The sequence below is a fragment of the Amblyomma maculatum genome, chromosome 1 (genome assembly GCF_055883805.1).
Source record: "Amblyomma maculatum isolate TAMU_Amacu chromosome 1, ASM5588380v1, whole genome shotgun sequence".
Classification (NCBI taxonomy): domain Eukaryota; kingdom Metazoa; phylum Arthropoda; class Arachnida; order Ixodida; family Ixodidae; genus Amblyomma; species Amblyomma maculatum.
This window is the reverse complement of record NC_139344.1, coordinates 8,865,605-8,879,350: the sequence shown is the minus strand read 5'-3', so window position 1 is coordinate 8,879,350 and position 13,746 is coordinate 8,865,605. Positions and strand designations below refer to the sequence as shown.

At 46.9% G+C, this 13,746-nt stretch overlaps 1 protein-coding gene across 3 annotated transcripts in view; it reads left to right on the top strand.

The window, feature by feature from the left end:
* LOC146201608 (uncharacterized) overlaps positions 1 to 13,746 on the top strand; it is a 229,453-nt gene that overhangs the window by 179,887 nt on the left and 35,820 nt on the right. For all 3 annotated transcript variants that reach the window (XM_084587712.1, XM_084587713.1, XM_084587711.1), the window contains exon 2: positions 11,344 to 11,609. In XM_084587712.1, the coding sequence (XP_084443838.1) occupies positions 11,421 to 11,609 (189 nt within the window). In that variant the 5' untranslated portion in view covers positions 11,344 to 11,420. The remainder of the gene's footprint in view (positions 1 to 11,343; positions 11,610 to 13,746) is intronic.

Below are 13,746 nucleotides of genomic sequence, written 5' to 3'. Positions count from 1 at the left end.
CTTTTGTGCTTTTTAAAAAAAGCAATTGTTTTGAATCAAATATGAATATAGGTCTAGGTACTTGATATATCAAATAATCTAAACTTGTGTTGGGCGTATGCCTCATAAAATCCCATATAACTGACATTTGACGTCGATATTGCATACAGGACTGGCGGAAGCAGTGATATAAGACGAGGACAAACCCACAAGCTGGCTGGACAGCATCCTCCTTGTCCTTTTCACTATCATCCTTATCAGCGACACAGCTGAGCCACCCATAGGTGGCGCGTCTTGGCTTTTCCAATGCCAAGTGATTTATGCTGCAGCACTAATGCCTCCACTTTGAGTCTAGAAGATCACTGTGATCAAATTTGGGTAGCATTTACCCTATTAACATACGAGCTTTTTGGCTCGGCGCCATACTCAGGTAGGTTGAATGTGGTCCGTTTTGGTGCACCTGTACACCATTTAGTGTAACAAAAGCCTAAGGGATTTTGCAGCTGAGGAATCGCAATGATAAGGTTTTTATATCCATTCTATATCTACGCGTACGGAATTGCGGCTAATACCTTGCGAACATGGCAAAAGTACTTCTGAAAAGGATTTAAATTACATTACTAATTACTCTGCTGAAAATCTCAGAAGAGTAATTAAATTACTCATTACTGCTCCTAACAAGTAATGAAGTTACATTACAATCACTTCGACGGAGTTATTCAATTACTTTCAAATTATTTCCTAATTGTTATCCATGCAAAAACGAAAGTAAAGCTAGTAAACAAAACAAAACTTATTCTCCAGACATGATTGATTGAAATCCGTTTATTGACAGCCCTGAGTCATGCACTTTTGCTTCATGCATCTGTGTGGGCATCTGGTGGCCGAGGCGGGTTCTGAAGCACACACGTTTTTTCGTCATCCCGCCAAATTCCGTCCCAGAGAACTATTCCTTCCCTCTTTCCTACGGCACCTGACATTACAAAAATAAGACAACCGCAAAAAAGAAAAAGTAGAAGCATGGTCGAAAGGTCGCGAAATGAGCTGGCCCGGAGCTGTCTCCGCCATTTGTAGGAGAAGCTAGGTTATTTATTCCTTCCGTAGTTCCAGGTATAGTGCTCGGCACCTCGCGCTCAGTAATGCTCACGCCGTGGACCCTTCTGCCTGTCTACGCCGCCTCAACCCTCGTTCCCCCCGCGGTGACGAGTGCAACCAGGCACCACTGTGCCGTAGCCGACGCAACAGGGAGTGCCTCTTCGCCGCGCTTCCAACTAGTTTTCAACTCCGTTCTTCTTGCACAATTTGTGTTTCGGCATTCTCTTGAAGCCTTGTTTCCTGCTGCTTAGAGAAATGTTGCATGAGATAGCCGCACAGTGAACCTGCCACACAGGAGGTCTCAGACACACTGTTCTGCTCCATGCTGCCTCCTTTTGTCGATCTGTTACGCTGGCTTCTGCTTGCCGCATGTCGTTCCTGCTTTTGCAGCATTCTACTTTGTTGTCTATTGAAGGAGTAGTGGTGCATTTAAGTGAAAGTAATTCCGAAAGGAATTATGTTTGCTGCGAAACCACTGCCAAAAAGAAATTCATTACATTACTAAACTACCAAGCCAAAAAAGTAATTCATTACATTACAAATTACCGTGAAAGTAATTAAATTAGTTTTTTCATTACTGTAGTTCAAATACTGCCATGTATGCTTGCTATTGGCCATCCACGGCTGCAGGATCTATTTGAGTTGGTTTCACGAATTGGCGCAGGTAGTCATAGGGGAAAGCTCTGGGCTTACCAGTTTTAGATGGGCCTGCAATTCGTCTTTGCAGGTTAGCGTCTCATGCGTTCGTGAGAGCGACACAATTTCTTTATGTCAACGTCCCGATTCGATTTACCGTACAAGTGCTTTCATTGAATTTGTCGTCCACCGCCCTTACGTGCACGTTCTATCGGGAAAATCAGCAAAGGGATACGGTGGCTTTCTTCGTACTCTTTGTGCCCAGTATTATCGGCTCGACCGCCCTTAGTTTATGGAAATGCTGGGAGGTGCCTCTCAGTAGAAGGAATATTTATTCGGGTAAAGACAAAACAAAACACAATTGGTGGCGGTGAGAGGTTTGAATTTTATTTTCTAGTTTTTCAGTATGATACTTGTGGTAATTACAAAAATGGAGGCGTCCATGACAGTACTGCATGTGTATCTGCGAGTAGAACTTATAGCGATACTTAAAATTTGTATTGCTGTGACAGAATCGGGGTAAACTGCAAAAGTCGAGGACGGGAAAGGCCGTGTGGTTGGTGAGAGCGGTGCCACTTTGAATGCTCTTTTTGCGCACAGAGACGACTAGTTTCACGGGTGCGTATTTTTTCACTGTGTATTTTTTCACTTGAGTTGTGCTTTAGCTTGTTGGTGTTATTGCATGGGCAGATGATGCTGCGCATTATGAAGAGGGCGAAGCTGTCCTGGTAACTTTTGTGTTCATCGTCGTGTTTTCGCTCTGCTACCTCTAGTCATCTGCTACGTTTTCAACAACGTCGCAAGAATTGGCCGCGTGTGTGGTCGTTTTTCAAGCGAAATGTCTTAATCGACTCTGCACTTCAAAGGTTGTAGACCTTAGACTTCAAGAAATCCAGGATTGGCCACAACAAATCTCTCGGCTTGTGCACTATGCGTACCCTGTAAATTATGTGGCCTGAGCCACTTGACCACAGTAAGTGCTGGTACAGGTAGGTACTAGGAGGCATATAAATTAGCAGTCAGCGAAGCCATGCAAACCATAGGAGTTAGTTTTTTTAACTTCTGCCGTTGACCTGAATTGATACTGTAATCGTATTCTAGATTAAATATAATGAAGCAGATAGAAAGCGGAACAAAACCAACACTACGCTCATGGGACAGGAACCCATGGCCTCCGACATGTCTCATAGCCATTAGTTGCTTCGGTACGTTAAACGCTATAAACTAAACGAAAATTCGCAGCAGTTCAGATTCTATAGATGCCCTGCTGATATAACTTGGCCCGGCATAGAGCCGCCAGAGGGCCGCCCGTGGACAACGTCACAGCCGATTGCAGCCTGTAGCTCGGAAATTTTCTCGTGCCCTTTGTTCGCTATAGGCCCGCGTTTAATTAAGGGAGACCGGGGTGTAGTGGTGTACAGTATTCTCCAGGCACTCAGTTCTTTGTCGCCACACAAGTGTTTGTCTGTACGTGCTGATGGCGAAGCGATATATTTGCACCAGCACGAATGGTTCGTGTATTTATTCTCCCGTTCGTGACTTCGACAAAGCGAATTCATGTGAAAAAACACGTTTTTGTGTGCCATGTAGTAAAAGTTTGTCTTCGTGATTGAACTAAGATACAATGAACATCTGTAGGGAGATTTTAAATTAGAGGACAATTTACATTAATATTAATATTAGCCTTCACTAGCTTTTCAATGGAAAAGTGCGTCTGTACTCATAGGGCGAGTGTTAGGGATAGAGAAAGGCTGAAGGTTTTGGTACTTCCTCCTGTTTAAGGAAGAAGATGCATTATTTTCTATTGGTAGCTACTCAAACTTGCTGTGGCTTTTTGTGTTGCTTTAGCAGAAAGTGTTTGTTTGCCATGCGAAGTCATTTTCTGCCGCTCAGGCTGGTACCTGTGTTTGTAGTTTGTGGTGAAATGATGATTTTGCGTCGCATGTTTTTTACGTTGAGTGGTTTAAGGGTAAAACAAGTATCTCCCATGAGCAATATTAGCTGGCGTCCACGTGAGTGACCGTCCATGCAACGAAATTCGGATAACGTCACCACGCCGCCGTAAGATGTCAAAGCACATGTTAGAGTATACGCATAGTCATGATTGACGAAATGACGTTCTATGACCAGAAAGAAAAACATCATGTTCATAATCAAGACACCACTTCAAGCCAGGAAAAGAGCAGCATCACTCAGCACTTTCCTTGCTAACGTACTGTAAGGTGCGGTGTCTGCTCAAACATTACTCATATTCATGCCTCAATTTGATAGTGCATTATCGCCATGGCCGCCAGCGGCGCGCCAAGGAACAGATGCCACGCCGGTCAGCGAGATAGCAAAACCTCGGTTTATTTTCGAAGTAGGCTAGCCCTTTATAGGCATGCGTCACGTTTGAAAGGGAAAGGGAAGAAGATAGAGCGGCTGTAGTGGCTTCCGCTCCGAGCGCTGACGCGTGCGCAACGGAAAAAATGCTGAACCAGAATATGCCACACTTTCTCCGTAAAATAGGAAACGCTGCACTGAACTGCGTTGCCTCGTAGAACGCCTAAGGGCTTGTTCGGGGCTTGCGGCTTCCTCTCTCTGTGCTGGTTCGGTCGTAGGCTGACCTGGAGAAGCTACGCCGGGGAACTGGTTCGGAGAGTTTGAGCCGCTGGGAATGCAGGTCCTAGGAGTAGTATGGTCTGCAGTCGTTGGCGAGCTAACTAGGGGGTTTTGCTCGCTCACATGGCTTTTGAGATGGTGATCATCCGATGTACAGTCGCATCGCAAATGAACTTGATCTGCATCTCGCCGGGCCAGTCTCATCGGGGTTGACACCGTGGCCATCCTGGAACCGGATGCTGTCGTAGCCGTCCCGATATCCACTTGTCCCCCTTCCGCAGTTCCGCAGGAAAACATTTGACTCCGGTAGTAGGGTCCAGGCATCTTGACCCTGCGGTGGCTCTGCAAGCGTAGACGGAAAGCATGAGTCCAGCCGGGATCGTAGTTGGTAACCCAAAAGCATCTCCGCCGGGGATTTTCACTTTTCAGCGGAGCTCTGCGGTAGTTGAACAACAGTTCTCAAAGCTCTTTCTGCGGCTCCATTCGACTTACGGTGACAGGGGGCGCACCGTAGATGCACTATATTATTTTTTTTTTGCAAATGTAGAAAATACTGGCTGGTAAATTGCGTACCGTTGTCAGAGACTAATGTTCGTGGGACTCCGAATCGACTAAAAATGGAAAGCAGGCAGCTAACAGCAGTTTCAGTGTTGGCATGCACATGTGGTATGGCTTCATTCCATATAGTATGCGAGTCGACCACTACAAGGATCATTTTTCCTGCAATTGGACCTGCAAAATCCACGTTAATACGCGACCACTTTTCATAGGTGGATGGCCAGTTAACTAGCGGAGCGGCCGTTCGAATCTGCAGGTTCTGGATGCAGTTAAGAGAAGTAGCTGATATTTCCTCAATGTCCTTATCTAATCCTGGCCGCCAAAACAGAGAACGTGCAACTGCTTTCATAGCCGACGATCCCTCATTAGTCTCATGCAGAAGACGCAACACCCTTGTACGAGCTTCTTTCGGTATTACCACACGATGTCCCCAGTACACTAGTTCATGCGCGACTGACAATTCCAGCTTCCGGTCAAAGAATGGCGGTATGAAATGGGGTAATGAGTTTGTGGTTCTGGGCTACCCGTTCATAACGTAACAATTAACCTCCGTCAAAACTGCGTCTGCGGCTGTCCAGGCAATGAGCTCACGTGTTGTCACGGAACCTTCGTCCTGTCTTTCTAGTTATAAGACGTATTCTGGAGGTTCACCATCCCCGACCGGTTCCGGAGCTCGTTGTTGTAGGCGGCTCAGGGCGTCGGAGTTGAGTATCTGCTTGCCCGGAGTGTACTGTAACTTGTAGTCGTAGGCCCCGAGACAGAGTGCCTAGCGCTGGATGCGTGCGGCGGCCATTGCTGGTATCTGACGATCCGGTCTCAGCAGGCCCAGAAGCAGCTGGTGGTCAGTTACCAGTGTGAATTCTCGCCCTAGAAGGTAGTCAGAAAATTTTGTTACACCAAAATTGTGTGTTAGTGCCTCTCGTTCTAGTTGGGAATAGTTCCGTTCAGCTCGTGTTAATGTTCTAGAACGGAACCCAATTCACCTATGAACGTTACCGACTGTGCGGAACAGGATTGCTCCCACACCCATCGGGGACGCGTCACATTCTAATTTCAATTCCTTTTTCTTATCGAAAGGCAACAGAACCTGGGCAGCCGTAAGGTTTTGTTTAGCCACATTAAATGCGGATTCCTGTTTCTCTTTCCAGCGCTAGCGTGCATTCTTTTCCAATCTCTGATATAACGGGAAAGGAGTAGTCGACATGTTAGGCAGGAACTTGGCGTGAAACGTCGGCATTCCGAGAAATGCACGCAGTTCCACAACATTACGCGGGCTTGGTGCGTCTACAATTGCCTCAACATTCTTTTCTATCGGGTGAAGACCGTCTCGGTGAACTCGGGGCCCCAGATAAGACACAGCCGGTCAGCGCAGTTCGCACTTATCGTATCTAAGTTTCACTCTGTGTTCTCGGAAGCGTTGTAGGACACTTCTTAATCGCTTAACATTATCGTTTTTTCTTTCTGAGACAAGCACGTCGTCTAAATAAGCTTGTACGGCCGGATAGCTTCCCAGCACCTCATCCATCTTTCTCTGGAAAATTGCCGGTGCCGATGCTATTCCGAACGGTAGCCTATTAAATTAGAAAAGCCCTTTGTGCGTGTTAATGATGCAGACTTTTTTTGCCGCTTCGTCAAGTGGTATTTGGTTTTATGCATCTTGCAGGTTCAGCGTGCCAGAACAGTCACCATCGCTCAAATAGGCAAACATGTCATCAATAACGGGCAATGGATGTTGCTCGGTGGCACAAGCTGGGTTCAAAGTGGATTTAAAATCGCCGCAGATTCGGACCGTGCCATTCTTATAGCACATCTACAATTGGTGTTGCCCATTCGGAATGCTTCAGTGGCGACAGCACGCCTATAGAAACTAGCCTGTCCAACTCCTGTGTCACTTTATCGCGCAAAGCCTTGGGAATGGGCATTTAGCCTTACTAAATCTGGGAATGAATCCCTCTTTAAGGTGAAGACTAGCGAGGGTCCCATTGATGAGGCCTAGAACGGTAGAAAAGATGTCCTGGTCATCATCATCATCAGCCTGACTATACCCACTGCAGGATGAAGGCCTCTCTCATATTTCTCCAAATAACCCGGTTCTGTGCTAACTTGACCCTTGCGAACTTCTTAACCTCATCCGCCCACCTAACTTTCTGCCGCCCCCTGCTACGCTTTCCTTCCCTTGGAATCCAGTTTGTTACCCTAAGCGTCCATCGGTTATCCTCTCTTCGCACTACATGTCCTGCCCATGCCCATTTATTCTTAATTTCCACTAGAATGCTAACTTGAGTTATTTCTCTTACCCACTCTGCACGCTTCCTATCTCCTAGTGTTACCCCTACCATTTTTCGTTCCATAGCCCTCTGAGTTGTCCTCAACTTAAGTAGAACCCTTTTAGTTAGCCTCCACGTTTCAGCCCCATAGGTGAGTAGAGGTAAGATGCAACTGTTGTATACTTTCCTCTTGAGTGATACCGGTAAGCTGCTAGTCATATTCTGCGAGTGCTTGCCAAATGCGCTCCATCTCAATCTTCTTCTCATTTCCTTTTCATGATCCGGATCGGCGGTCACTACCTGTCCTAAGTAAACATATTAACCTACTAGTTTCCGTGCTTCGCTGCCTAACTTAAACTGCTGTTTCTTCCCGATGCTGTTGAACATTACCTTCGTCTTCTGCATATTGATTTTCAAGCCTACCATTCTACTTTTCCTGTTTAGGTCATCAATCAATATTTGTAGTTCATCCCCCGAAGGCAATGTCATCAGCAAATCGCAGATTACTGAGGTATTCTCCGTCTACCCTTATCGCTAACTGCTCCCATTCCAAGTCTCGGAATACTTCCTCTAAAAGGGGTTTGAATAGTACTGAGGAGATCGTGTCTCCTTGCCCAACACCTTTCTTTATGGGAATTTTGTTACTTTATGCAGAACTATGGTTGCTGTGCAGCCACTATATATATCTTTCAGCACTTTCACGTAGGGTTCGTCTACGCCCTGATTTCGCAATGCCTGCATCACCGCCAATGTTTCAACTGAGTCAAATGCTTTTCCGTAATCAATGAATGCTATGTATAAGGGCTGATTATATTCCGAACACTTTTCTATCACCTGATTGATGGTATGGATATGATCGATAGTAGAGTGACGTTTCCGAAAACCTGCTTGATCCTTTGCTTGATTGCACTCAGATTGTCCTGATTGTATTAGCGATTACCTTAGTAAATACCTTATACGTGACAGTAAGCTGATTGGTCTGTAATTTTTAACGTCCTTAGAGTCAGTCCCATTTCTTGTGAATGAGGAAAATGTTTGCATTCTTCCTTGGCTCCGGTACCGTCGATGACACCAGACACTGCGTATACAGGGTGACAAGTATACAGGGTGACAACAAATCTGTAGTTATCTGATCCTCAACAGCTGATTTCCCCCATTTCATAGTTTCTAATGCTTTCGTCACCTTGTGATTCGTCACTGGTGCTTCGTCTGACTGGTTTTCCCTACCGCCAATCTTATTACGGTCTTGACTACTTTGGCTACTGTAGAGATGCGGTAGCTGCTTTTGCGGTCTTCCAGCGAGACGTCTTGGGCTGCTATCTGCAAGATTGGAGCTCCTGCGTTGTTGAGTAGACTAAGCAAGTCACGTTCATAGAGGCTCGGTCCCGCACAATCTAACACAGTTAAAGGGCACACAACGGACGCCCCTTAGTAGCGGACGCGTAACTGAAGTTCTGCTAGGACAGGGAGGCGGCCTACGTAGCAGGAAAACTTCGTTTGATGTTTTCAGGCTTGGCCACTGCTTGCGATACTTCTCTTTGAGTTCACGAGGGATGACGCAAATTGACGACCCATTATCTACCTCCATTCTCAATTCCATGCACCCCCACGAGAAACCTCTGCGAATAGGTGGCTCCTGAAAATAATTCCTTTCAGATGCTGGTGTCCAAATGTGTGACGTCTCTGTTTCATCGTTCGACGAGCCTTCTGCGACAGCCAAAGTGTTAGTTCTCTCGCCGCCCATGTCGTCTGGATGTGACACACGACGTCGGCACTTCCGCGCAAGATGACCTTGCCGCCCGCACCGGTAACACCGAGACTTGGCCCCGAAGAGGCGTTTTCTTTGTGTTTCTCACTGCCGCATTTATTGCAAGATTCGGTGTTGTAACGCTTCTGTTCAACACGATCCAACGTCTTTCCGCATGCCTCTACTTTGAGTAGTGGCGTCTCCTCGGCGTTCATCGTTTTTACATCGGTTTCTGCGGCCTCTGCTGCAAGCAATTACTATTGCTTCCGCTTCTTGTAGCGTCAAGTCCCTTTTAGACAAGAGCTGTTTCTGTAGTGCACTTGACCTTAAACCGCAAACAATACGATCCCGTAGCCTCCGGTACAGACTGCTTCTAAAGTTGCATTTATCTGCAATCCGCCGTATTTCCTCCAGAAATGCCTAAATTGGTTTCCCTTCGGCCTGGCAACGGTTACAAAATTTAACTTTCATTGATTTCGTTCCTTTTTGAGTCGTTTGGTTTGGTTTTGGTTTTCTGGCGTTTAACGGCCCATACCACTGCGCCATCCCGGCTGGGCTTTTCGGGTCGTAAAACTCGTTCAAGGTTGCAATTGCTTCTTCATAAGTCAATGAATTGGCGTGCGCGGAGCTACTTTCCCTGCCAATATCTGGACAGTGTTCATGCTTAATGCTGCCACAAGCAATGCTCTCTTCTTTGCTGAATCTGCAACGGCTTTTCCTTCAAAGTACGCTTCAACGTTGATAAGGTATGGTTCCCACTAATCTGTACTTTCGTAAAAGTCTGGTAGCTTGAGATGCGCCATGCCTTCCAACGATGCAGTCCGGTGCTGGGCTTCTTTCACGACTTGTGCGTCGTGAATCCTCGTCGCCACTGTAGCGTCGCCATGGCTGACAGCGGTGCGCCAACGAACAGAAGCCATGCCGGTCAGCAAGAGAGAAAAACCTCGGTTTATTATGGAAGTAGGCTAGAGAGCAAAACCTCGGTTTATTTTGGAAGTAGGCTCGCCTTTGATAGGCATGCGTCGGGTGAAAAAGAGAAAGGGAACAGGAGAGAGCAGCGATGGCGGCTGCCGCTTTGAACGCTGATGCGTGTACAACGCAAAAAATACTGAACAGAATATGCCCCACATAGTCACGACTACAAGTCATAAACACGCGTATTATTACTCAGCACTTTCGGAAACAACATGTTGTAAGGCGCAGACATTTTATTATGAGCACACTTGAGTCGCTGCATGGTACATGCATACTATGCATGACGCAAAAACAAACGTGATAATTAAAAACAGATGGCGCAAACAAAGGCGCCTTTAGACATGCGCGTGTCTGTCTCTTGGCACGCAGCTCAAGCGGAGGAGAGGATGGAGCGTGCGGAGAGAGATCATCAAGCATAAGTTACGGCAGATGTAGCGCGAGAGAATGTTTTCGCATTTTCGCGCATAAGCAGTACTTAGTGCCTTTAAAGAATTTTTTTTTGCCTGCAACGATCTGAAAACGAAGGTGAAATAAAACGTTTTGGCTGCAAACCGCTGAACTTACGAGGTGTCATGCCAGCGAGAAATTGATCGGGGTTTTTAAAAAGCTGCCAACTTCTGCCGTGTTGGGCGTGCTAACAGCCGCCCAGAAATTCAGCTGGGCACCAAACTCCTCCGGCGAACACCTCCTTCACAAAATGCGGGTGCTGTCCTGCAAAGCACTGGTGCACTGGACGCGAGCCATGCCAAGGAGAGCGAAGCGGCGTGTTTCAACATGAACTGAGGAACGAGACAGCTCGGCGCCGTGGCCCATGCAGTAGAACCCTTCCCGCTCCGCGGCATATTTGAGGCAAGAGCGCTGCAAGCTCTCCCATTGGTCCTGCGAAAGTGCTGCCGTCGGATTAGACCATTTCAGTGTCAACGGATTCTCGGTTTACGGAGACTCAAGTGCTTGTGCTCGACACTCCGATAGTTAGTTTGTCACTAGAATCCATTGGGAGCAGTTCGCCCTCTCTGAGCCTCAGAAAGCGGACGCGGCGTAATCTCCCCGGCCGTCGCTGTGCGAAAACCGTCGCAACTTCCTGCCGCAGAGCCGATCTCGTTGTGTCAATGCCTGTAAATAGTGTATAAAGCTTTTTCTTCATTTCACTAGTGCCGACTCGGATCCATCCCTACCGTCTAGGGAGCTGGCAGCACTCGTTCACGAAACGGGTGATGAGCGCTATGCAACCAACTCCTTGGCACAACCCTGTTGACGGTGGGATACTGTATGATAACCCCACCGGCACAACAGCTGAGTGCCTCGTCAGTTCATGCCGCAGTGCCGGTCTTGAGCTTCGTCCTTTGAGGCGTGATGAACAACTTTTGGTTGTAAGCTCACTTTGTTGCGGCGGGTTGAGTATCCGGATGTCAGGGTTCCTTGTGCACAGTAAGTGGCGCAGTTGGGGAAAACTGTAGGGTCGGTCTATTTTTTCTCCTTGCGCAGTGCAAAGAAGTCGTCATTGCTGGCCCTGAGAAAGCGTTCAAGCTGATCTCCGATTCTGAAGCCTGGAGCATGGCGCCATGTGTAGCCGCTTCCTAGCCAGTGAGACAAGCTGTGACCAGTCAGCCATATTAGCCCCTGGCTTTCGTGGCCGTACTGAAGTCAGTGAGACCGGTGGCAACTTGGAAGCCAGCAGACTCTTCTCGGAAGGTTCTAGCCCCATGAGCCGCCTAATCAGGCAGCAAGCAAAGTCCAAGTTTGCCATCACGGTGCGTACGCTTTTGGACTACACATTTTTAGGTCGATGTAATTGAAGGGGAGTGTTCGATCGAACAAACCTATAGGTGCCTTGTCGATGTGCTAGCCACGTAGGCAGGACATGCCAGGTGCCGTCGTTGCTATTAATAACCAAGCGGCGCAGTTTTGTTTCATACGCTGTATTGGAGCGTTTATACCTTCCCTTAATTTATAAGCACCTTGTGTGAGAAGGTGGCCCCTTGGTTTTCGCTGTTAAGGGTCCTCTCGTTTTCTTGGGGTACGTTACGGAGTCAATATCTGAGAAGCCCTGCAGCCTTGTTATTTTTCGCAAAGACTGTATCTAATTAGCATACGTTCTAATAATTATTTTTGAACCAGGAGCTGTACCGCTGTCGACAAAAGACATTGTGCATGATATTCGGTGTAGATTTAACGCGATAGCATTACAGTTGCCGTGCTCTCGAAATTTCTGCGTGAGCGTTGTGAGTGAGAAATCAAACCCATGGTACTGGTACCTGGCAGTAGAGAGCGCAAGGCACTGATTAGTTGCAGGGTTGGACAACGTCACGCAACCACGGGACACAGCCAATTTGGCACAGGCAGCCAACTAAGGCTTCTCATGTGAGTTGGGTGAGTAAGTGGGATCAAACACTCGGGAATTTTGCATTCCGAGTCAGACGTATGCTACCCTTTGTCATGCAGACACTTTAGTGCGGTATCATTGAGCAGGGCTTTATATCTATGTCTGGTGGTCTTTCACATATTATGGTTGCTTACAGCAGTACGATAAGGATTATGCATTACACAACAGCGTCACAATTCAAAGATCAGTGATTAAGTTATTTGCAGAGTTCATGCACACCAAGATTCACATGGGGAGCCACGGACGGGAGGCGGCCCCACGCAGCGTCTGAGTCAGCGCACTGTTGACTGTGTTTCGTGACAGGTGTGAATTGCAGTGCTGTAAGTTGGGAAGATACGTGTAATAAATTAGTGGTACTGTTCAAGTATCCTACAAAAGCTGGTATCGTCAAGCAGCATTGCGAGATTAATTATAAGGCGTGAGGGGCTACTGATTTGCAACTTGGGCAGAGATGCTCAACAGCCTCTTTATAGACAGTGATCACACGATCTTGTTACATTAGCATTCAGTCGTAAGCTACTAGTCATAGACGATCGTGCCCTCTTTAACCAGGTCGTAGGAACGCGACATGGCCTAGGAACAACGTAACTCACTCGTCATACAAGGGCCCCGAAATAATGATTTCTGTCAACCCTGCCATTTCAGAGGAGCAGCCCGAGTCAGCAGATCTTCCCAAATTTGTGACAGGATATGGTATCATCACATCTAACAACCCATCGGGTAATTAGTGGTCGCCCATGTGATCATCCTGAGATGGCAGTGGCAAGTAGGTCAAAGGTCAAGGTCATGGCTCACCAGTAATAATAATAAAACACAACTACTGTACTGAGGGTTTAATCCCAAGAGTAAATTAACTGATAAGGTGCGAGAGCAATAAACGGAGAGTTCATCATATAGAGGATGAGAAACAGGGATACATTTATACCAAATAAGAAGGCGGCAGTATCTCTCGGGCCACTTGTAACATCGGAGGTCGATCGACAATTAAAACATGTGCATAATAAAATCTTCGTTGTCTGTCACTAATAGCGATTGAAACTAGGGATATATAAGGCATGGACTTTGCAATTGTTCTTCGATTTCTGGCATAAATAGAAATTGGATATTTCGGTTTAAATCGAAACAGAAGTGATAATAGAACTGCGAGTTTAGTTTGCGACATTCCGTTTCAACTGGAAAGGGTAATTATTCTCAGACGTGCAAGATATGGTTAGGTGGCTATTAGTTTGGTTTTGGTTTTTCGGGTTTAATGTCCCAGAGCAACTCGTGCTATGAGAGACGCCGTAGTAGAAGGCTCCAGATATTTCGATCACCCGAGGATCCTTAACGTGCCCTGAGGTCTCGCAGCACACGGGCACTTTGCTTTTTGCCTCCATCGAAAAGAAGCCGCTGCGGCCGGAATTCGATTCCGCATCCTTGCGCATAATAGTCGAGCGCCCTTTTCAGTGCACCACCACGGCTATGCGTTAGGTGGCTATAGGGATTTACTCCCGACCAAAAGTGAA